The 25337-nt window shown below is 35.7% G+C and overlaps 2 protein-coding genes across 2 annotated transcripts; one reads left to right on the forward strand and one right to left on the reverse strand.

Moving 5' to 3' along the window:
• Positions 1-6152: 6152 nt before the first annotated feature.
• On the forward strand, positions 6153-9776 carry LOC118438695. Its single transcript, XM_035859280.1, has 3 exons — positions 6153-6303; positions 6578-6834; positions 7508-9776. Exons 1-3 carry the CDS (start codon positions 6266-6268, stop codon positions 9034-9036), a joined length of 1824 nt encoding a protein of 607 aa, XP_035715173.1. The 5' UTR covers positions 6153-6265; the 3' UTR covers positions 9037-9776.
• A 3457-nt stretch (positions 9777-13233) lies between these two features.
• LOC118438696 lies at positions 13234-17310 on the reverse strand. Its single transcript, XM_035859281.1, has 3 exons — positions 16009-17310; positions 15193-15434; positions 13234-14943 (listed from the first exon to the last, which is right to left on the reverse strand). Exons 1-3 carry the CDS (start codon positions 16244-16246, stop codon positions 14650-14652), a joined length of 774 nt encoding a protein of 257 aa, XP_035715174.1. The 5' UTR covers positions 16247-17310; the 3' UTR covers positions 13234-14649.
• Positions 17311-25337: the final 8027 nt, after the last annotated feature.

Here is a 25337-nt window from a genome sequence, read left to right on the forward strand (position 1 = left end):
GCGGCACATGACTTGGTTCCTCCATCATAGGTCCAATAACGATAAACAAGTTTTGACCCATGCCACAATTTGATTGGAAAATTGTCAAGAAAATTGTTAATAATGCGATGGCAAAGACCAAGCTGATCCATACATATGGACCAAATGGTTTCGAATATATTGCGAAGGATAACTTTGATTGATTATAGCAAGAAAGGAATCTGTGAAACACCTCGTTTACCTTTATGATATCTGTGTGTCTTAATAAAGTTTGCTCACTGGTTTCTACAGAGCCTTTTGGTAACCCCTTATTTTCGCTATACGGGTCCCCTAGTGTTAAATTGTTTTTCATTAAAAAATCTAGAAATAAGTGTTGTATACTGTTCAAGACCGTCATAAATACAGTTTCCTTTGGTCGTACGCGGGGTAAGGAAAGAAATTTCCCCTCGAGAAAACTATGACCAGACCACTGATCTTCTACCGGCCGCAAGTCTGGGTCTTGATATGCTATTACGGTCATTCGTATCTTGCATGTAAAATTTTCAGTAGCGGTTGCTCTTGTTCCGTATAACTATCATTTTGAGGCACCACTACAAATACATTTGGCCGGAACTTATCGTGGGTCCGAAGGGATAAATATTTGTCCACGTGCGAAAAGATAGTGTCAGGGCGTACCTTTCTTGTTGTTATAAAGCCCGTGATAATTTTATTTGAGTCACATATTACATAGTTTTCCCACTTGGTGATACCTATGGAAATTGGAAAATAGAATAGACCCCCGGTAGAGAGGATTCCAGCCAAGTTTGGTGGTACGGATTTTACGAGGGCCAAAATAACCTCACACCTCCAACCTTTATTCTTGACTAGACTTAGTTTTCTCCTATAATTTACTGTCCTTACCGTCAGCGGCGGGTAGTTCTTGCTTGTCCACGTCAGCATTCCTGACATGCTGGGCAAAATTACGTCAAAATAGCAACTTTGTCTAGCGGTTAAGAGGCCATCAATGTTAAAACCAACAGACTGATTTGATGCGGTTAGATGAAGAAAAAGGGCTATTCCTAAAGTCGTCAATGTTGTCATGTTGAGCATTTAATAATATGGTTTAACGCAGAATGGACCAAGTTTGACAAATGTTTATGACGCTATTTGCAACCTTTGGACGGTAGGTAAGTGTTAAAACCCAGGTGGATATAAAGTAAGCTTACCAAATTGCCATGTAATAGTCTTCATCCCTTCAGGTGCATTTTTATTGATACCGAATACTTAAAAATTAGTTGTTGGCTTAATTTATTGACGTAAGTAAAATAAAATAATTATTTTTCACTAATCTGCATGTTCTATAAGGTGCAAAATTTTAAAGCAATTCAAGATTGAGGTTTTCCAATTTCTAATTAATTTAACTCACCAAGTGTACAAAAACACAAAGCAAAGTACATATGTATCACGATATGTCGTACAAAAATATATGTATGAGCTACAAACATGAATAAATATCTAAAAATTCAAACAACGAATGCCATGCACTTTGTTACTAACCGTTGCTACGGGAACTTTCCAGATGTCCGACCAATATTTGGTCAAATCGGGTGGCAACATACATAAATATGTTTCTACTCTTACAATGGAAGTTTTTACTTATCTTGTTTATCGTATGGCGTGACTGATTTAAGCCACATGTAAAAGTCCATTCTCCAAAGTGACAGAGGAAAATATTTATTTATTCATTTCAAAACTTTGCCACATAAACCTAAACATGGCACCACGCGACAGGGGAGTGGTTCAGTGACCATGATTTACCTCGACAATACAATGTAAATAATTTAGTGCAATTGATCAACAAGTCACATGCAATGCGAACTTTCTAGATCGCAGCCGAAGCAGGCCCCGATCTAGGCATGTCAGCTTTCCGGGCAAGACAATCTCTGGCGCCTCGGAGCTTGCAATTTTTTCAGTGCTGGGCCAATTGGATGAGTAGAAGGGTGTTTCAAGTCTCTGGAGCCACCTATCTTAATTTTTGAAAGCTTCATTTTTTGTATCGGAATTTGAGTAATGGATTTAATGAGAAGGCATTTAGTTTGTCTAACGAGACTAAATCAATTTTTCCTAGCAGTCATGACATTTGACACCATTTTCAGGGTAATTCTGTACCACTCGTCCCAAGGTTGCAAGTGGTAAATATATATCACCAAGTGAAATTTAATGAGATTTAATGACATACATCAATCATTTCATTTGGGCATGAGTGAGATAAATGAGAAATAGTGAGATTTGTGGCTCCATCTAGTGGTAATAGTAAAATACTCTTAGTAGTGCATTACGATATCCGCTAGATGGAGCCTATAAATCTCACAATTTCTCATATTTTTCATTAATCTCCCTATTTCCCACTGAGATGAGATTTGTGAAGGTGAGATGAGATTTCTGCAACCCTGACTCGTCCCGAAAAGTTTTCCAAAGCTTATAAAAAGGTGTGTTTGTTAAACTCACATGGCACGTACCGTCTGCAGAGCTTTATGATTTTTTTGCTGTGTTTTCGCTATTACTGGTTACAAACCAGTGGTTTGTAATATATAGTTCTGCGTCGAAGGAGTAAATTTAGTGCAATCAGATACGGTACGCAACATACATATTTTTTTTAAACAGCATATGTACAATGGCTAAATTTCACACCCAATAATCCAATAGACATTCCTGCAAAAATATGTTTATCACGTGTTTGAACAATGCAATAGAACATAATTGTTATGAATTTCGAAATCAGTCTGCCAGTTTATATGCACATGTGAATAGTTATCGAGCTGAATTAATAAATCTCAATCCCAAACGTCACCGGGAATCAATTTTTTTTTCTCAAGTCTACCCTGGCACAATACATGGCTAAAATAAGGATGGTTTATAATAAAATCGTGCATTTTGTGAATCTTAGATTTTTGAATTTTACACGGTTAGGAGTGTTACGCTGTTGTGTTATTTATGGATGCTAGATACAAGCAAAAATATGAATGCTATATGCATCTAATTCTGTAGACCATCAGGCATTTTTTGAGTTTAAATATGTATCACCAAGCTCAAAATTTATTTAGGAAAGCTTTTTTTATAGTTTCTTAGCCTACCAATCTTAGGTGATGTTAAAGATAGTGAGTTCAAATTATGAACAAGCCAGGACAACTATACGCCCTTACCAATCTTCCAAATCTCAAGGGGAAATTATATATATGTAATACTTAGGAAGGTGGAGTTTTGCGAGCAACCTTTGTATCTAATTGTCATTAAGGCCTCTGATATCAGCCCGATATTTTTTTTGATTCGGGTACTTTTAGCAGAGGTTTTTCTCGTAGAAAAGCGTGTGCTTTTTATAAATTTTGGAAAACGTTTCGAGACGAATCAGTGCAGAATCAGAATGAGTGTAAAATGTCATAACTGTTTGGAAATAGTGATATAGACTCGTTAGACAAACTAAGGGGCTTCACATTACACCCAATATCAAAATTCCAAACGAAACATAGGGCTTCCAAAAATTAATACAAAGTGCCTCCAAAGACTTGAAACACCCAGTAGACCGAGCTCTGAAAAAATTAAAAAAATAAAATAAAAACCCGTTTCCAGGAGTCAATAGAATAATGTTTCATAGAACGGCAACATCTGAAAAAATTGCCAGCTTAGAAACGCCAGAGACTTTGTTGGCCGGGAAGCTGATATGCCTAGATTGGGACCTGGTTCGACCAAAATTTTGCATTGCATGTTACGAATTCATTTATTAAGTGCACCAAATTATTTATGGTGTATTGTCGAGGCAAATGTCGATCCTCACTGAACCACTCCCCTATCGCGTGATGCCAGGTTTATGTAGTCACAGGTTTGAAATGAATAATTAAATATTTTCCTACATTTTTGAACAATTTTAGCTTACTTTCATTTACTTTGTTTTATTCATCTGAAGGATACAAAGTTAGTATTACATGAATTTGACGATTCCGTTCGAGTAAAATTCCAGTCGTTGAATTTAAAGTGCTTACTGGCGTGATTATCTTTGGTCGTCAACAACGCACTTGAGGTTGGGTAAACACGAATATGTGGTTTCAAACCGTGCAGATATCATTTCATCTCATACTGAAAGATTTATGTCTATTTGGGTCAAAATATAAAAGTGAATAAGATGTGTCGGACTCAAATTTGTCAGAATTATACCAATTAAACCGTTTAGTCGGAAAATGTTCTAAACCTGTATTAAACCTGCTCATAATTTATGACCGCAATTAAAGTAAAAATGAAGGAAAACCAATTCAAAAGAATTAGGAATGAGGATTTAAATGACGAGGAAAACATTTTGTTTTTCTTTCACCAGACTCCTAGAAATTTACAAACCTTAATGGAAACAATGCATACATAACGCTAAGTTTTCCATACTTCATATTCGATACTTGTGAGAATGTGGGTGGCTAACTAAATCTTACGTAGCACTACCCTGAGATAAATAGATTAACCGTGCTAATAAATACTAATTTACCTACTTGCGCTATCATATAAAAAGGCCGCAATCCCAGTCCAACTGGCACACAAATTTCAAACACACCAAACTAATTACTCCTCCCCGAGCCGACTTGGAATTTCCAAGTTGAAAACCAGTCCAGTTTAAGAAAACTAAAAACATGATGATCACAATTTGCATCGTTTTCCCGCCACAGTACTTATCGCCAACGCCAAGGGCTACACCATACCTGACCAGGATGTGGCTGCCAATGATGAAAATGGTGAGCAATTAGTTTGTGGAATATACATCTTTGTACTACATACCAGTGCGGAATTTTTAAATCTATCTAAGCCATCGCTTGCAGCAACATCGGCATCCAAGTGGGTCGTACTGCTGCGGGTTTACGGCAAATGGTTGCTTCAAATGCAGCATCCGGGGCGAAATGCGAAATGCGGATGTGACAATGCTTGGTGCCAGTGCCGTTGGTAAAATTATTTTCGCAAATGACACAATTAATTTAAGAATGTGCTACCCTATGACAATAAATGAATAATCATTGTGCAGCAACCTCGTATTTATTCATATCACTGGATTTTGCATTTGAAAATTCATGTTTGAGGGTTTTTTAATCGTCAGCATTCCCTCGCATGGATGCGACTACAGCTACGTTGTTAGTTGAGAACTGAAATTTTATACAAATTAAGTAGAAAACGTTGTTCTTGAGTCTTAGAATCCTAAGTCTGCATTACAAATACAAATTAATTAGTTATGGCGTAGAATGGTAATACTCCTAGCCAGAAGTCGCCAGGTGGAAAAATTGGTATGGATCACCCCACAGGGTCTCTCCAAAGGAAAATTTTTCCAATTTAAAGTCATATTCTCCCATCAGTTGTCATTAGCCACATCCATGTCAAATTTCGGCTCGATCGGAGGATTTTCAAAAATCGGTATGGGTTCCCCACTAGGGTCCATCCTGATAAAAATTTTCGACTTTTCCGTCATAATCTCTCATCAGAAGCCATTAGCTACCTCCATGCCAAATTTCAGTCCTCTATGACTATTTTGGACATTTATCACCATGACCCCCACCGACCAAAATGACCCCCACCGGTCAACCACTTGACCGATCAAGCCCACCTTAGAATTTGATTCCTAGCTTTGCATGTTTTAAGTGTGTGCCAAATTTCAAGTCGATCGGATGAGTTTGAAGAGAGTTGTCGGAAGACGGACGGACGGACGGACGGACGGACGGACAAGACGGGTACATAAGCCTTGGGTCGGGCTAAAAATCTCCCAGTTGCCAATGGAACACAGAAAGTTGACAAGTCCTAGCATGCATAATATTTTTGGCGTTTGTTCCACAACGGTTAGCCAAAAGTAAATACGAATCTATATACATACAAAGTAAACACGTGGTAATGTACACAAGATATACTTATTTTATTACATCCGTTCTCCAGAATCATTCCAGTTCGCTCTTCAACGTCAAACGTGACATATTTATGTAAGATATTCCTATGTATTACACTTATCGCCTAATACTACATATATCTTATTTTTCATGTAACAGATTATTAACCTTATGCCGCATCACATTTGTTCAAACAGTTTATTAGCATTCATTTTGGGTTGAATGTGTATGTAAAGCAAATACAAACCAAATATATTAATATTTATAATGTGTGATAAGCACTGGAATTCCCGAAAAAGATAAAAAAACTCCTCATCCGGTAAAACGTTTATTCAGACACAATATATTCAATTCCACTCCAACATTAATAAAAGGTGGTGTCAATTTATTCGAGTGTAAAAATCATGGCCGTCGTCAAGCCACCTGCACTTCTGCTGATTTCGTAAGGGCTTTCCGTATTTTGGCTATACATTAAATTAATTAATACACCCAAAATAAGATGGCAAAGAATATTACTCCGGAATAACCACGATGTCTACGATGCTCTACCACGTTAGCAATAATATTATTACCGAATTGTAAAAATAGCATGACTAGTCAACGATAATATTATTACCACTTGTCGTTAAATCTATACTAACGTGGTAGAGCATAATAGTTATTCCGTTCGGTAATGTTCCTTACCACCTCATTTGGATTGTAAAATCTTTCTGTAGGCGAAAACTTCCGCGTATATCAGACGTAGCCAAGAGTATTTCGAATGACGTGGAACTTTTCCTACAAAGAACATACTTCGGACATCTTTTAGGAATTTCGACAGTTGATGTCCTATTCATTGTTAGTAATAATAACCCTAGCCCTTTCGAAGTGATGAATCGCCTCTTAGAACGTTGGGTAGGAACAAATGGTGCGAAGGCAACCATTGCCAACTTGACCACGATCTTGCACAATGCGCAATTTATTAATCTAGCAGGTAATGATTAAATTAGACGGGAAACAACAATTATTGTTAACTAAAAGAATTAGTCCTAGAGGGAACATTTTCAAGGTATTAGTCGTGTAACGAGTACCCACTATGTTTTATTGAACCTACTTGACCCAATAATGACGCATCGATTTATATTTCTGCGTAAAACTCATATCTGGCACCGTGGTATGGCGCCAAAATTAAGAATTGGCATTTTCAACTAATTCCATCCCTCTATAAATTTGGAATAGGATTTTTAAGATTTTGTGCTTTAAATGAACACAACACGTCAAATTTTATAACAAATTCGATTTTGTTTATTTTAACCTTCTTCGTAGATTTTTCCGGCGAATTCCTTACATAAGGAAAAATACCTTGTGGGCGGCATTTGAAGTTGGATATTGACCATGATTTTAGTATTTACAATTTACAAATTCGTTTAGAATTTCAAAGTTCTGAGGGTTATAAAACTAAAAACGTGCAAATTTTGTGAATTTGGTACCACGCTTCAGCGCTCAATATAAGTTTTCCACGGAAATATAAACGGATTAAACGGATCCCTTGTCCAGGGTTGCAGTACATTATGTATAAGAAAAGTTGGTACCCAAGATACGACTGACACCTCTGAAGTTTCCCTTGTTAGTTAATCTTATTATTAATTTCACAAAAAATTCTTTAGAGACGCTTCAGGAACTATATTTTGATGGTTCTTTAAACACCGGGGACAACTTTGGCCGACCACCTCTCATGAAGTGCTCCATCTCGGAGAGAATCTGGTGGAATGTTCCTAAATGCACACCAAACTTTACATCAAGAACGGCCCAAATTCAAACCGTCCGCTCTAAAATAAACAATGCTACACGACATGCACCACAATTAACAATACTTTTCACGGGACCAGCTGGCATCGGCAAAAACGAGGTTATACGAAAAGTAGCTACAAATCAATATGGCGAACATGGGTGGAACGTGCTAGGCATTGGTAAAGATTTTGAAATTCCAGCCAAAAACCTAGGAAAAACTCTAGGGTTAGATATAGAGCATGCTGAAATTTCTCCAGAGATGTTGATTGTAGAAATAGTGGTTGCTATGCAATCTAGAGCACCGACAATTGTAGTTATCGACGGAAGTTCGGACACATCTGGGTTGCCAAGAGAGAAAATCCTACAATTACTTAAAATATTTAATGATTTACCGCCAAGTGAGAACACTTTAGTCTTTCTCATTTCTTCCCGCCAGTTTGGTGGGTATGAGGGAATGTTCCCAACAAATATAGAATTAACTCCGTTCTTGGAATTTGAAACTGCCAACATTTTATCCGCCATTCCACTTAATATGAATCAACGTGCGTTAAGCGATTTACACAAATTATCCGGGGGACGACCATCTGATGTATTTAAAACTGTTCAAATTCTTCAGGGTTATTACAACGTTAAAGTCCAAGGTTATGATTCATTTACTTTTAACAGAGTAATGCACATTTTGACATATTGCGCTCATATCATTAGTACAAACTATGCGTACTTGTTATGCCAAAAGTTTTGCCCTAATTTAACAACAGCGACATTTTTATCAATTGTTAACCGAGCTCTTGCTAACGGCTTTTGTGGGACGGCAAATGCGGAAACGGCAGTCGGCATGTTAGACTTTACAAAACAAGTTTTAAGAACGTATATAAAATATGCGGATGACTTTGATCCTGAACCAATAGAACTAAGAAAACTCTTAAGTCTTTTGTTAGAGTTATTTAACTCCAAAAAGGATTATGGAACGGATGCTATGCATTTAGGAAGCGTTTGGTCATTCGCGGTGGAGTATGATGAGCTGATTCGAGATTTTCCAATGACACCTTATCGCATTGTTACAGAAGCGACGAAGGATAGGGTTTTGAACCAGGCGTTCCTAGAGAAAAACTTTAATCGGCTTAGAGAAATTAATGGATTTAGTGATCAATGGACGTTGAAAATAGGAAGCCAATATGCTGAATTCTTGTATATGATAAAAAAGAAGGAAGAATCGTTGGCATTGTTTTCAGAACTGTTTCAGCGAATGAAAACGACTCTTGGCTTAGCTAATTCTATCACAATTACTACCGGACATTGGTATGCTTGGATTCTTTGTGAGTTTGGCAAATATGATTTGTTAATTCCACTACACTCCGAGCTGAGAACTTGCTGTCAAGCAGCTTGTGAACCGCTTGGTAGGTAAGTTCTTGGAAGCATTGCTTATGTGTGACACGGTACTATTATTTTAGATTATGAAGCTATTAATTGCTATTATTAGCTTTCGGTTATTTAAAAGAATCACGTGCATCTTTTATAGTGAAATGTAAGTATATTAAATCTAACAAACAATTACGTATCTTTTCAATATTGATAGCAAAAACTACAAAAATCTCCCTCAACATTATTTGCACATGCACTCTCATTAACATTGTCACTAAAATCGTCTCCTCGTGGAGGCACTACATGACTCTACCGCAGGGTAATAATTTATATCCACGCATAGATGAATACATTCCGTCTCTGCAGCGATAGTAAACAATATTATAACCTACATGGATACAATTTATCACTGTCTATTTATTACAGAATACATGAAAAAGGAGACAAAATATGTTTGAGGCTGGAAACAATTTGTCTAATTGTGGTGGTAATGTGGATGATAATTTGTCTCCGCTCTTAGAATTATTATTTCCACGAAATAGTAGATTGTAAACATTAGGAAATAAATTTTCTTCTTGAGCAACAGTTTTTATTTAAATGGAATTATAAAATATACATTTTAGTAATATACAAATATATTTACAAATAAATATAAATCTAATTAGGCGAACAAAAGATATTTATGTCCCCAAGTGATAAAAATATTGTAACCTGAATTAAGATAGACAATATATTACAAGTGATATCTAGTCGTTAAAAATAAACCGTCAACTTTACAATTTCTATGAATCTCCATACATTCATGAATAATTAAGTCATCAATTTTAATTAAACTTATTTTATCTCCAATTCGGACTCTATAAGCAAAGAAATGATTATCAGTAGCCCATAACAATGAATTAATCTTAAATGATTCCAAATTTGTAAAACTGTACTAAAAACGTCAAAACATTCCGGATACTTAAACATTGTGAACTAATGTAAGAATTTTGACGGTCGTCGAAAATGCTGGGTAGTTGGACAAAAATTGTAATTGCAATTGTATCCCTTTCACTACTGAGCAATGCGCTTTTCTGTGTTTACGCAATACTTGATAATGGAGTTTCTTGGGCTGGATCGACTTCGCACGCATTTTATGCTATGGGAATGGCGCAACATACGTAGTCAGCTTTCTAATAATAATTTAATTACTTCCATCGCAAAATCAAGGAGTCATTGTACATCCAAAAGTATCCTCACACAATGAACATCAAATATGGTAAAAAAGTGAAACCGATCTGGTTCCCCACTATACTTCCGCTCATAAAGATAGTATAATTTCCAAGGAAAACAATTATATATTGTCAAAAATCCTGTAGATGTCAAATTTTTTATCAGATCAGAATGGTTACATTCATTAAAATTTTATGTGACGTATGTACATACATATGTATGTGTAAACCCACTGCTTCTTGTTTTCTTCTCCTTAGTCAAACTGGATGTATATGTTTGTACGTACATATCGTCGGCCTAACTCTAAAATGTCCTAAGTTACACCGATCCATAATTTAAAAAGTCATAAATTAAAAAAAAATATTCTAAAAAGTCCTATCGTCCATCCATGTCATTAGATATGTCTAAATACTGCGATACATAACTAAGAACATGGGTGAACGATAGGACTTTTTAGAATATTTTTTTGTAACTTAGGAGTTTTTAAATTATGGATCGCTGTATTTAACTTGGCTTTTTTAAAATTAAGCATCGATGGAAATTAGGACTTTTTAGAAATGGGCCGACGATATGCATATATGTATATGAGTCTAACAATAGTTACCAAAATTTTGTGGGACATAAAATTGTAAATGCAATTAGATAGTAGCAAATTTAAAAAAATACGTACATAAAATTAATGGATTGATTAAACTTCAGGTGTCTCGTCTTGGCTGGTTATCTAACAGAAATTACATTATAATTAGTAAGTTTTACACATATTTTCATCCACAGGTGTTTGTGACGTAATAATAAAAAAACTTTACTCAGCAATTTTAAACTCCCCTTTCTTTCGTTTTATTAATGAATATATGTACTTATTTATTAACAATAAATGGTTGTTTCTAATATGCACATACATAAATACTGAAACATTATGCACGTTGAAGGAAAATCATGTGCATAAGTAAATATATTTGTTTGTAAATTCCGGTATCAAAATTATTAACTGAATTAATTATTATATGTAAATAAGTGTCATTAGCTAATATTTATACCATTAAATAGTTTACTGGGACGTACTTTTTACCTAGATATTTATGTACATAGATAAGATTTGTGTAAATTGAGCACTACTTACATTTTCCTCGTGCAGTAACAAAACTTAAACCAACTCTGGTTTAATCTCCGTCGGATTTATAATCTTATGATAGAACACGACCCTCCTAACCCCGTCCACAAGTCTGATTCCTTGCGCATAATAATTAAATCCCATCGTCTGGTCGACATACTCTTCTGGGGTGTAATCCACTCGTAACATCGTTTCCGTGCACCCATCCGGAATTTTGGGGACTTCCCGTACCGGCTCTTCCTCTCCTTCGGTTAAGTCTTCCTTTTTCTTTTTCTTTGTGAATGGGGGAGGAACTATGGAAAAGGCAGACCTGTCGATATTATCTTCCGATGGGAACAAAGCCGGATTCATTCTGATCGGGTTACTCGGATCGGTGACGAAGAGGAGGAGATAATTTTTTTCATCTTCCGGTACCCTAGCAGTTGCTAGATTATTATTAGTGAAGTGAAAATCCTGGTCTGTTTTCGGGATGAGATTGGATTCCATTATGTCACGATTTGTTGTCGACGACTCCAAACTTTCTGTTGATTTGACGTTAAAAGAAGGTTTCACGGTCTTGTCGCGGAAGTCTGTTTGCATTATGTGGGAGGTTTTTTGTCGTTCAGTCTTATTTTTTAGATTAGTTTGATAACTTTTAGAGCGAAATTCGGATTCGCTTAATTTCGGTACGGTGTCACTTTTAAGTTTTGGGTCAGATTTTTCCTCAACTTTTCCAGAATTTGTGGCTAGCCTGGATTTATTATTAGTTATCTTACCACCCGCTTGGTCAGGTTTACCCTTACTTTGTTCCTTAGGAACGGGAGGGTCACTGGGTGGAAACAAAACTTGACCCATTTGTACGGATTCATTTTTCTCACTTAATTCTGACTCGGGGTTAATGCTAACTTGTGATATTTTCTTTTCAATTTTATTCTCCGATTTTGCAGCCTGTCTCAGCTTCTCGGCTTGTGCTTGACGAGCTTCCAAAACTTTTTTTAATTTCTCCTGGCGAATAACGAGAACTGTTTTTCTGCATGGTTTGACCAATTTCGGTGTCAGGTTTTGATTTAGTTTTCTGCCTCTCTGCCTCCATTTCGGGTGACCCTATCTTCCAGCGTGGTTTGCCAGGAAAATACTTCTTTGGGGCAGGGGGTTCATACGTATCGGAAAGGATTGACCCACAGTAAGGAGGAGTAATTGAATCCGCTTTTTTGATTTGTATTGCGCTTCCAGAAATCCACTCGCCCGTGGGGGTAGCCAGATCCAAGAAAAATTTCTCCACGGTCACTTTTTGTTCTGGGATTCGATCCATGTCGTACGTCTCCCGCATCGTGTTATCGCACAGGTTAACATATGTCGGAAAGCTGTGAAAACCTCGTACCTCGCGCCATAAGTTTACCATTTGGGAAGTACTCTAAAATAAAAATGAACATAAGTTAAGTACGTAATGTTTTTTTTTAATCTGAGTGTGAACTTGAAACAGCGGTCATTCATAAGGCAACCATTGCCCAAATCGGACCAAGAATTTTTGAAGAGGTTATATTTATTTAAACATTTGTTTTTGTAAAACAATTCTATCCTCTTAAAAAGTTGTCAAACCCTGCAGTAGGTACTTTTCAAAATTTTCAGTGAGTAGTTTCACTAAGGAATTGTGGAGCAAAATATCCTAGGTATTTATCAAGGCCGAGATACCATTAATAAGTTCACGCGTTTTCAGGGACCGGGCATAGTTATGTCTTAAATTATGATATATTTGTGTCGTAAAATTAGGCCTTTTTGCATTACATTTATACTATTCAAATTACATTGAATACGCAAAAAATCAGTTTTTCAGGAATTTCACAGCCAATTGTTACCTCACAAAAGTGTATAATATATCAAAATGATGGTATGATCAAGGCCGATCTGTTGACATATAACATGGTGGGATGTGACCACTTGACCTCGATTTGACCCAGGGGGGTCATCATAGGGAAGGTCATAACAGTCAGTCGGCTTTAAATTGTGCGTACTTGTATTTTACGGTAATGTGGGGATTTTTGTCAAATGTTTTTTTTTGGACGTAAAATGGATGCCCGTCACGTTAGTTCACAAACCTTGCTAGAGTGGCGTCCATCCTATGCACTTATATCCACTCTGTACTCCACATTCTAGTATAATATATAGTATATATATATAATTCTGTGGTATGTATATACCCACATATTTATATGTACATGTAAAATGCCACTCACAATCCCATCCATTCCAACACGATACAATCTTTGTGTTGAAATACAGATTGGTGGTGACAAATACATAAGAGTTATTTCCTGCACAGGAGTGTCGACTTGGTTAAAAGGCATGAATTTATTTTCCAAATATGTATGTAAATGCACTCAGGTATGGTATGGGATACAGAATCATTATGCTTAGGGTAGAAATATTTTCTGTACAACTTTTAAATGCAATTATATTTGATTACTAACTAATATTAAGTAGGGGATTTTCAAATGGAAACTAAAATATTGAAAAACGCCAACCGATAACGACTAGATGAGGAAAATTGAACAAATTTATTATAAGTTTTGCACATTTTATAGAATTCTTATCTTAATAAACAAACATACGTTTTATAATTTCGAAAAAATAAAATTTGGTGTGGCATCAGATACATGTCTATGCACTGTATGAAAATGGATGAATTTATGAATCAGATGTGGAAATTTTTTTGTCTTGAATACTTGTTAATAAAAGTATGTTAAACTGTTTTTTATAATCTAACAACAAAAATATTTCTAGTTTGATACAAATAAATAGAGGAAGATGGACCAAGCATTCATAAAACTTGGAAACTGGGATAGATGACTGAGCTACCAAAATCACACACTGCAAAAAATACTAACAAAGTGCGGTGTAAATATGCGGCTACACCTTCAGGTGACAAATTGTCACTGGCTGGTAGAAAGTTTACACCATGCGGTGATAAGTTTTCACCGTTTGGTAAGTTATTGTCACCGGTTGGTTACAACATCTTATACCACCCGGCGACAACCATTTACACCATGCCCGGTGTAGCCGCAATCTACACCGTTGGTGTTAAAATTTACACCAAATTTTTTGCAGTGCATATGTACCACAGACTCTTAGCAGTCTGGTAATGATTTTATTCCAATTGGAAGAAAATGAATATTGCGCGGTATAAACTTCTCTACCAGAAATACACCGAGTTATGTTGATTTCATTATCAAGCCCGGTAGAGTCATATACAGATATACATTCCGACCTGTAATGAATTTCACTAAATTCATTACCACTTTGCTTAGAGTGCATATATGATATTGCAAAAATGCGTGAAGGAAGAAATATAGAAATTTATTCTTTCCTTCTTCCCAGCGTCAAAAGTGCACGAAAAGTCCCTTTAATGATTGACATTAAGAACTTGACAACGCTTATCCTCCTCAACGTGATGAACCCTTCTTTCCCGATGATTAATGGTTTCTGCGCCTTCTTCCATTTTCCAAAGGTTTTCGCCTCCCTCTTATCCCTGAAAGGTAACAGCTTCCAAGATTTGATCGTCTTGATCGAATACTTATGAAATCTACCGGCCACTTCGAGCAAAATCGTCCAAACTACTTGCATCAAGGCAGACCAAACCGTCAGCAGGATCTGCCGGTACCAGTACAAAATATTGAGTAAAATTCTGATGGACAAAACAAGCTGAGTAAAAATTAGCCAATATTGTCTAAAGTTTCCTCAAGGTTGTGCAAACTTTATAAATAACTGGGTAAGTTTTAGCCAAGTGTGTTGCAATAACGCCAACTTACTCAACTTTATATGCACAATCTTGTTTAGAGTGTCTTTATCCGGCTACGTTTTACATAATTCATAATTTTGTCAGAAATCAGAAGTACTAACCGTTGTATTTGAGTCCATTGTATTCCAATTTTTTAGTAATGCAAAATTGCAAAATAAGCAAAGATGTGAAACAGTCCCATGAATAAATCCCACCACTAAGCCGGCCGTCTGCATCACTTCCTTGTGGAGTAGACGTACCGCGGTGAACTCCCTGGCCAGCTGGTTAGGCCTACGTAGGGCTGGGATTGCCAATTGGGTCGCCGCATTCATGTTTAATTCCCGCATCACAATCATGACTGGCACTGAAAGATTTGGAGTGTTTGTAAAAAACATTTTGTGAACAAAAAACAGAGTTGGTCAGAGTTATTTGTTTTAAATACAGAGTTGCCATATTTTAATAATATTAGAAATAAGAATAACTCACATTTTGCATGAATCTACATTGTACAATGTGATATGATAGATATTTTCCTACACATGCTCTGTTACGTTTATGATTTCTTCTGAAGACAATTCATAAATCAGGTTGGTTAGGTTATCATATGTAAAGTCGTATAAAATGTTCAACTTTCTCAACAGATATACATATTTACTTGGAAAGCCTATATTTTTCGCAAACCTTTCGATAAAAATATCTAATCCTGATAGGTCTTTACTACTTAACACGAACCAAAGTTAACAAAATGTAAATACCCTTAGATCCAGCATAAATCACGAACCTTATCTTTAAATATTACATGTCTTTTTTAACATCTCATAATTGTGATAAAATATAAATCACGGTCTTAGTTTCTACCGAATTTGGTAAAAAACTTCCTTTTTACCAATAAGTTCAAATAACTCAACTATACCTTCAAATAATAAAAAAATATTTACCCAAGTATACCGTTCCAACCACAATGAATAACATGACCGCGTACCACGCTACACAAGCCGTCCATGTAAGAAAAATCAGGGAGACTGATATCATCAAAACGTTATCCCGTAATCCAACAATATTTGGAATGATGTGTCGTGGATGTGTCGGGTTATCGGGGGAGTTGATATAGAAGATTGTAGATGATAAGGGCAGAATTAAAATTGCGCTGACTTCCAGGACAACCATTACGTCCATAATGACCGTGTACTTCCTCAGTGCCTTAGAATATGGGATCCATGACCCTATTCAAATTACAGATAAATAATTATATGTACGTTTCATTATAATTTTTACAAAAAAATATCATTGCTATAAAATATGCTAATCAGTTTAGTGTTTAAGACTTACTTTGAAAATATGGGAAATATTGCAAAATGTGGTTCGATACACCGATAGCATTATCGTGATTGACCAACAGAGTAAACAACAATCCCAGAATTAAGAATAAGGCACAACTGAACCCATAGGCTGCGTGGAAATGAACATTTCTTTCCCCTCCTTGGTACATCCACAGTCTGAACGTTTGAATCCAAAGGAACGCCACGTATCCGGACATGACGTAAATTGTCGTGTAGAATTTTTCCCTTGATTTTTCAGTGGAATACACAAACCTACCCTTCCGGTTGAAATGGGCACTGAAAGCACCCACAGAGCTGGTAGCTTTCGCCATTAGTTCAAGCAAGTTATAAAGTAAGGATGAAAACATTTCCGGAGTTAGGGGTGAAGTTAAAAACAAATTACCATAAAATACTTTGGAAGTATTTCGTATATTCTAACAGTTACAAGAGTACTCTTATATGTGACTGAAGCGACTCTACGTGAAATATCTATATGTATATTTATCCAGCTTTTCCACAGATGTCTATGAGTTCCTAGTTAATCCAATTTAAGTATTAGGAAACGTCGGTTCTTTTGTAATACCAAATTATCTAAATCGTTTAACCACTAACTCGCACAACTTTGTGTCCTGTAAAATTCATAGTGAATGACGTGGTTTGAGTTTGAACTCTATTATTAGGTAATACATATGTAATTACCTAACTACCTAATAATATGTGCTTTCCATATTGCCCTAAAATTGAATCAAATTTGAATCGCAAATAAGGTAAAAATTGCATGTTTTTGTTGGTGTTACACCAGCTACAAGGTTAACGAGTAATGTAATGTTTTATAACTGATGTGCCTCCCGACCATGTAATACCCTAGTATGTAAATTTGTGGAAGTTAAGCAAGGACTATCAGAATCTATAGAATTGATAATTGAGTTTAAATTTTTGAGTTATTTTAAATCCACGCAAAGTTTCAACGCCACATAACATTTTTACATGAACAAGTTTTGTTTCTCAAGTTAACCGTAAAAAGGTAAATGCAAAATTACAGTTACCCAACTAATAATTGAGTTGAACAGGAAGAATTGATTACGAAGAAAAATGGAAAATTATTATTGATTGATTGAATTCCAAATTTCATTACTCAGCCAGTTTCTCGGAATACAAAATATTTATATCAAAATTTTGGTCAAAAAATGAACTTTTATATAAATATATAATTTACTTTTTTCATTACTTTTCCTTTGACTCAAATCAATCAATAGATATAATCAATATCAACAAAAAATTTATTCGTTCAATTCGATGGCCGCAACCCATATCATTACATGAAGTCGAATCAAAATAAATTTTTATTTGCAAATGACATGTATACGGAGAAATATGCAAAAATAAGATTTGCCTTCCAAATTTTAGATAAATAAAACTACCAAAAATTAATTTGATTTCTAATTATTTTATTGATATAACCATATTCAATCAAATTAAACCTTACAGCTCATATAATGAAATTGTATATATTGATTACAATTCTTGCCCGGATAACACATATTCTTTAGTATGTACATATGTATGCGATACGGTGTTATCTCTGTCCAAACCTATTTCAAGAGCATACAAAGAAGTTTGCTAATTAATTAATCATACTTATTTATATATAAAAGTAATACAAGTCTGGCTACCCTTCTTCAATAATATAAACATTTAGCCTGAATAAATAAATCATACCAAGTCATGCCTCCCTAAAAAGTGAAATATTCTAAGGAAAGCCATCATTTTTTTATATTTTGGGGGATGACGAATAATTTATTTCCTATTTATTTGCTAATAATTCATTTCACTTAATTACTACAAGATAAGTTACAAAATTAGTTTCCTAATTTTAACAAAGTTTTATTGAAGACACTTGATCGTTCAGTTGTGAGCAATTGCTAAAATCATCTTGGCAAATGTTTCTATATGATTCCAATCTCTGATTGGTTCCAGTGCAATCTTTATGTTCAAAGATTTGGACGCATATCCCTCTCGAATTGATGGAGGAAATCAAGTCATTTTTGCCCGCGTCTAAATTCAAGCATCCGAATGTGGGTAGTATCACTTCCCAATGCCGACCTGACCTATGAGCGTCCTCGTAAAGGTCAACGTAATGGTACAAAGAGCGTAGACCAAGATTCGGTCTTGCTTCAGTGGTACGGAGAAGGACGAGTATGGCAAGGAATTTGAGATCCAAGTTTGCTATGAAACCTCCCATCTAAAATTATATTTAGAAAATATTTTTGATGTAACATTCATATCACAATTAATTTAGAATACTAGAATAATTATACCTTGCAGAGATCAGTTCAGAATCCTGGTGCTGGTTGGATGAAAATTTTGATAAATGAAGTAAAATATAAGTAACGTCTGATTCTTATATGGGTATTGGTGACGTAATACAAATACATATGTATGAATTTTACAAATACATATTTAAATCTGTCACGATAATGATGCTACGAAGAAATTATGAGAGACTAGGTGGAAACTGACGTCACCAATTTTTTATGTTTTATTGTAGCACAAAATAAATGTTATTCGGACTGCGAGAAAAAAAACCTGTTTCTTAGTGACTATTCAAGTAGAAAAAACAACAGGTTCTGGCTGACTTATGTTATGACTACGTCCTTTACCTGTTTTATTTTTCTGGACGTATTTTTCCAATTCTTCGTAGATGCCAGACTCCGCCGACATTCTAAACATGACTACGTTATGTTAGTGAATGTAATACATTCACTAACATAACGTTACAGGTTTTGAGAAATTGGAAGCCTCTGAGTGACTAACCAGTTGCTATGGTAGATTTTTTTAATTAGACTTTTTTTAACATTTTTCTCATAATTTATTAATCATTTTTCTGTCGGAAAATTTTAGGTTTTCAAATTTTCGAAATTTCTAGCTCGTCTAAGGTTTTCAGATCCATTTAAAATAGTAACTGTCATAGTGAATCTAAAATATTAAGTATGTTTTAATGTATTTACTATTTTGTTAAATTTAATAAAACTTATGCTATGTATACATTTTCGCCATTTATATTTAGTTTATACAATATTTTTATTATGCAAGAAACACATACAAATCAGCTTGCTGGTTACGAATACGATGAGATGTACATTTCTGCAATTCACTTTTCTGAAAATAAATTATTTGTCACCGACTATTTCCCGCAATCACTGGTCTTAAAGTTTTGGCTTAATGACTTCCTGCTTAAGTTGGATGTCATCATAATTTGAAACCCAATATCTTTGTATGTATGGACTTGTGAAGCTTCGTACAAACATAAATAATTGACTAAAAATCAACATTTGGCGTTAATCTCACCATGCAAGAATCCTCTGTAACTAAGTCTTCTACGTTTCTGGTCCCCCTCATCTCTCCTAAATCTGTTCTATTAAGTGAAACGTAATAATTATAGTGGGAGGCGAATCCCATCAATCTGTTCACTAAACCAATAGTTTATTAAAATGGAACAATTGCTTATTTACGGGAAACTCTGTCTGAACTACACGAATAAGGTTGATCTTGTACAGAACAAGATTTCTACTTAACAGAGTAGAGTTTATTTAATGCATATCCATTAGTATGATGGTTCCGTTGTCTAGATACCTGTTTCCCTTACGACTAGAAATCTATACACTCGCAAACTCTTTTTCAACACAAACCGGTCCAAGATCGGCCCAATTCGTGGTGAACAAGTGATCCATTCCCAATGGAATGCATGCCACTCTTTCATAACTATATTGTACTAGATTTCACAAGTATTTTATGTTTCTTCATGTTGCATAACTTGCTAAATCGTACACTAATTTTGTGATTGTCAAACTTGGCTACCATTGCCATTAATCGGTATCTCGACACACACACATTTCTCTCCCAGAAACACAACTGCTAAAATGGAAAGAAGTACTGCCTGTAGTTGAAAAATGGAGTTTAAATGCTTCAATAAGATTAAGCCATCAATTCCTCTAGTTGTCTTATTCTGATATGTCACCCGTTCTATTTTGGCCGTATAAATTCTGAACTCTTCGAAGTTAATGCGATCTCCAAAAGCGGACATACCATTCTCTATGAATACATTATGAAATCCTATAGCTTTTCTTTCCAGTGCGAAAGCAAACTTAGAAAATGACATTTTCACGTGACCAAATGGAAACTGGTTACACCTTAAAGTATCACGTTGCCCTTGAACACGGCGCAAATCCGCATAGGTTTGCCACCTTTCTAAGGAAATTCGAACAAAACTGCTTATCCGACTATCAAGATAACCCAAACTTGACAGATTTTTCCATCCAATTAATACCTCGTCAGGGAGAAAAATCTCATTTCGAACAATTTTAAAGTACCGCTTCATAATCTTAGGGTCTACAACTCCAAATTTTTTCAACTCCATGTAAAATATAGGACTGCTCTCGTTAATATAACTGGGCAGGTTAATATTCGCCGAATTTGTGACAACTTTTTGCGAAGCATTTACAAACTGACCAACATTTTCATATCGGAAAGGCTTCGCGGGTGCAATAATATTTATGACTATGCAGCCTTCGTAACTCCATGAGACGAGCAAAGTGAGCACCACGAATGGCACATAACCCCTGGTAAAATTTCGAATGGGTTCCCGTAACAGGAGAGAAAACAGGAAGTAAGATGACGATAACCAAGTGGTAACATAGATTAAAACCTTTTCAGGACTAGAAGCTATACACATGATAACACCCGAACTTCTAGTCGATACTGAAATCACCAGAAAGACGAGCAATATTGAAATCCACACAGTTCCTTGAAACGGGCTAACCCAAACACTCAACGAAGTCTTTAGACGAACATATGGTCTACAATATTGTTACAAACATGGATTTGGATGATGCTGGTTAAGATGGGATCTTAACCAGGACCATCCAAGATCCGAAAATAGAACCAGAGGGAAGAGACGGAGAGAGAGATAAAAAAGAGAGATCCAGGCAGAAAAAGAAGAGAGTCGGAATCTGGTTAGGCTAGCAGTAATATAGTAATAATAACGTGTGTTAATCTGTAGAATAGGTTAATTCTAAGTAAAATAAAAGCAGTTAAGAAGAGAACAATCGGTCCAAGTGCTTTCCCTGTCCCTTCATTAACCCCTCCCAGCACACGACCACGAAACAATATTTGATAAACGCCTGCACCTCGTCATCAAATCGGATTCCTATTGACTCGGCTGGATCTGAGACATCAGAAATGGTAAAATGTAACGTGATCTGGGAATACATAAGTGCTTACTTGAAACGAGGTAAAGTTGAGGGCTCTAGATATAAAAATCATTTCCTCCGTAAACCTTTGACACAAGTCGACTGATCTGTCCGAGTATCGTGCGCGTATTCCATCCATCAAAACGTGACACCTGGCAAAATGTTTTAATCCCGGGATTTTTATTGTCACCGGCAACATCATGTGATTCACATCTGTAGGAAAAAGTGGAGATCGGTGAAGGTCACGGAACACAAAGCTTTGATCTGGAATAGGCTGGAATTTTTGAGGTTGTCTTGAGAAGACGTATCGAATTGGTAAATCTTCAATTTGCACGTCGTCGAATGACTCATGTTCAGCAATTGTGAGTAACATAAGATAAACAGAAAAGGGATAAATTCTGCACCATATTTTCTCTTAGGACCAAAACAAATATGAAACCCGGCTTGGAGAAGAGGTGAAACAAGACGGAGATAAAACCGCCAAATTTGATTTCGTAATCCAAACATATTCCAGTCTCATCTTGAACAACTAAACTTTGGGAAATCAGACTAATTCCTGTGTGACTGTTATGTCGAGATATTAAGTGCACGTATTTGGCAGAAATTACTAATGAGTTGTAACTATTGAGGTTGGAGGCTTTGCTAATCAGTAAAGCTTCCGTTAATTCGTTTATATAACCTTGATTAATTCGTATGTATAAAATGCAACCGCTACTAATATTTCCCAATGCTTGCGCAGTTTTGGAAAGGCAAAATACGAAGATACAACAAGTTAAGTTGATTTTGAGAAATGTTGAAAAAATAAACATGATTACCCCGACTAGGGAAAACAATCGATTCTTTACAAGATGAAATATTAGTATCTATTACATTCTGCAACAGCAGTGTACGAATATATCTGCCTTACCGTTATAGCCTGCACCAGATCAATGTTTCATGTCGTGCCATACAACCGAAAAGGTATTAAATTATTCAAAGTCCAGAGTTAGATATGTCATGTTTACGTAGAAATAGTATTATTCGTTTAAAAAAATTAAAATAACCTTAACCGATGATATGTTCTACCACTCGCCAGACCACCCCACCTGTACCAGAAAGTGACAGCGTAGCGTAGTGAGACACGCGTGAATAGGATACCGTAAAAAATCATAAGACAAGCATTGCAAAAATTGCACGTTGTGTTGCGGCTCTCTCAAAATATAATGTTATTTTGCACTGCATAATCTATATCGAAGTTCAACCTGTGCTAAATTATCTATAGACTAAAACTATTACGAATAGATTTTATGAGTTAGAATACTTAACGTTCCATTGCAAGTAGAAATTTTAGTTGGCGGATGGCACGTATTACTTTTCGTTAAATAAGTCAATAAGCATCGGCGCCATCTACATTTACATATCTGAGATTCCTTTTAATTTCAGTGTCTCAAATTCTTGCCTTTCTTGCACTGGAAAGCAAATAATGAAGCACTGACCTTTACGTACCAAATTTTGGACGTGTGTTCTGTATCTGGATGTACATAGATACTAATCTAATGCTACGTCGATACTGAAGAGGAGTACTTATATAAATATAAGTACAATAGATATACTTCTCCACGTAGAATACAGCATTATTCACAAGATGTGGCAGTGTGATTTCTGGTAGATATCTTAAGTTCCCCCAATCCAATTTAAGAAATTCAAAAATATTTGAACAGACAGGTTCAGGTTCCTTCGAGTGGCACTAGGTTTCAATCCAATGTTTAAACCAAGAGTCCACAAAATGACCCCAAAAAGTGTAACTCCGCGAAAGCACTTTGCAAGGCTAAAATGACACCTACAACAATCCCTAAAAATATAGGAATTCAAACTTCATCGTTTTTGGAAGATAAATGTTTGGAATATAAAATAATGAGGAACAAGGGAACATTGAAATTAGTTTGGAGATCCCACAGCCTAAAAACTTACACCCACGGAAATCACGAAAACAGATGTCCCTTGGAAAAGTGTATCGTGTCGCCAGATATGAAATCCCCCCTACTCAAAACTAAGTGCCTAAGAAGGACAATGTGTTTGTTTTTTTTACTTACACCACACAAAATGAATCACAAAGATATTTGTTGACGAAGCTCAAAAAAATCAATGTTCACACCATTCTCTAAAGACACAAGAAAATTCGGATGACCATGTTCATCTGGCCGTAACGGGATCACCTTTACGCGAATAATCCTAATTTTCTGTTAATTTAGAAGAGGGATAGTTGGTGTTCTTGAATTGTACTTGAACTATAAAAATCTGCTGCTCAAATCATAAAAGGAAATGAAAATTTATGCCAATAAAAAAAGTTAAAAGTTTTGGACCACGTGATGATGGTCGGAGTTACGAGTGGGCGTGGGACACTCCCACTTACGAAAGCGCCATAAAGGGTAAATATTTATGTAACATAATATGTCCCAAAATTTTAGAACCAGTTTTGAATTTTGAGATTCCAACGCTCTATGGTGAGCACACTTAAGAAGTATTTATTCACCATTTTGATGCGCAATCCCGCACCTCCAACACGACCAGCCTGTATACGGCCGGGTTTAAACAAATTCAGGAAATCAGATTTTTTTTGTATGCAGGAGGTGAATTTAAAATCAATTGATGTAACCCCCATGGACTTTTTTGGTTTTGGGGTTCTATAACTGGCACTCTTCTAAGGGATTGCAACCATGAAAAAGGAACACTGCAAAGTTTTTTTCCGACATGGAACACTTTGAGGTTTTGTCGATTGTTAGTTTCAACATTGGATTGAAACCAAGTGGTGTTCGAAGCACCCATAACTAGTCTCTTCAAATATTTTCGAATTTCTGAATTTGGGTAGGGGCGACTCAAGATATCTATAAGAATCCACACTGCCACATCTTGTGAATAATGCTCTGTATGTATTTTATACAAGATGAGGGAGTCGTGGTGTTTGTTGATAGTGCGAGATAAAGGTCGCTATTATTTAACAATACATGATTGCATAAATGGTTGGGGATATGGAGTCCATTCGCGTATACATACATACAGAAATATGCACCGGTCAAATAGAAGTTGATGAGTCTCATTTCAATATCTTTGCCAAAATATGTTCAATTAGCATCACCATTGATTATAGTCCATGTAAACAAATTAATGCTTTTTTATTTGGCAATTATTAAAATTCTCCCTGCCCTGAATACTTGACCGATTTCAAAATTTAAACTCTTTTGAATGCCTTGGGCTTTTGGGTAGATTAGATTCGATACTCCTAGATTTTCAAAATCTGACCACACCCCATGGAAATTAAGGTCTGAAATCAGGTGAAAAATTCAGAAAAGCTCTATTTTTTTTACATATACCATAGAAACTTGCCTATGAAAGAGGATCAACAAAATATCGATGTACTGAGCTGGATATGTAAAACTGCCCATACATTTGTGTAGCATGGATAATGTACAATTTGTTAATTAACGAAAGGACATTATTTCGTAATCAGTCTTATTAATGTGACCAAAGTTCACCTATTGACGATTTTTCATACCAGACCACGACAATCTCCTTCTTTACTGTTAATTATACTTTGAAGATTTTCTCTTTATGCAAACATAATTTCGTAATCTCTGCCTCGTGTAACTTGTTTAAAAATATTATCAAGCAGTCACAGTTTCAATATAGGGTAAATAAGATGATCAGTCTGACTCGAAAGTC

This window comes from Folsomia candida, unplaced genomic scaffold (genome assembly GCF_002217175.1).
Source record: "Folsomia candida strain VU population unplaced genomic scaffold, ASM221717v1 Fcan01_Sc024, whole genome shotgun sequence".
Lineage (NCBI taxonomy): Eukaryota > Metazoa > Arthropoda > Collembola > Entomobryomorpha > Isotomidae > Folsomia > Folsomia candida.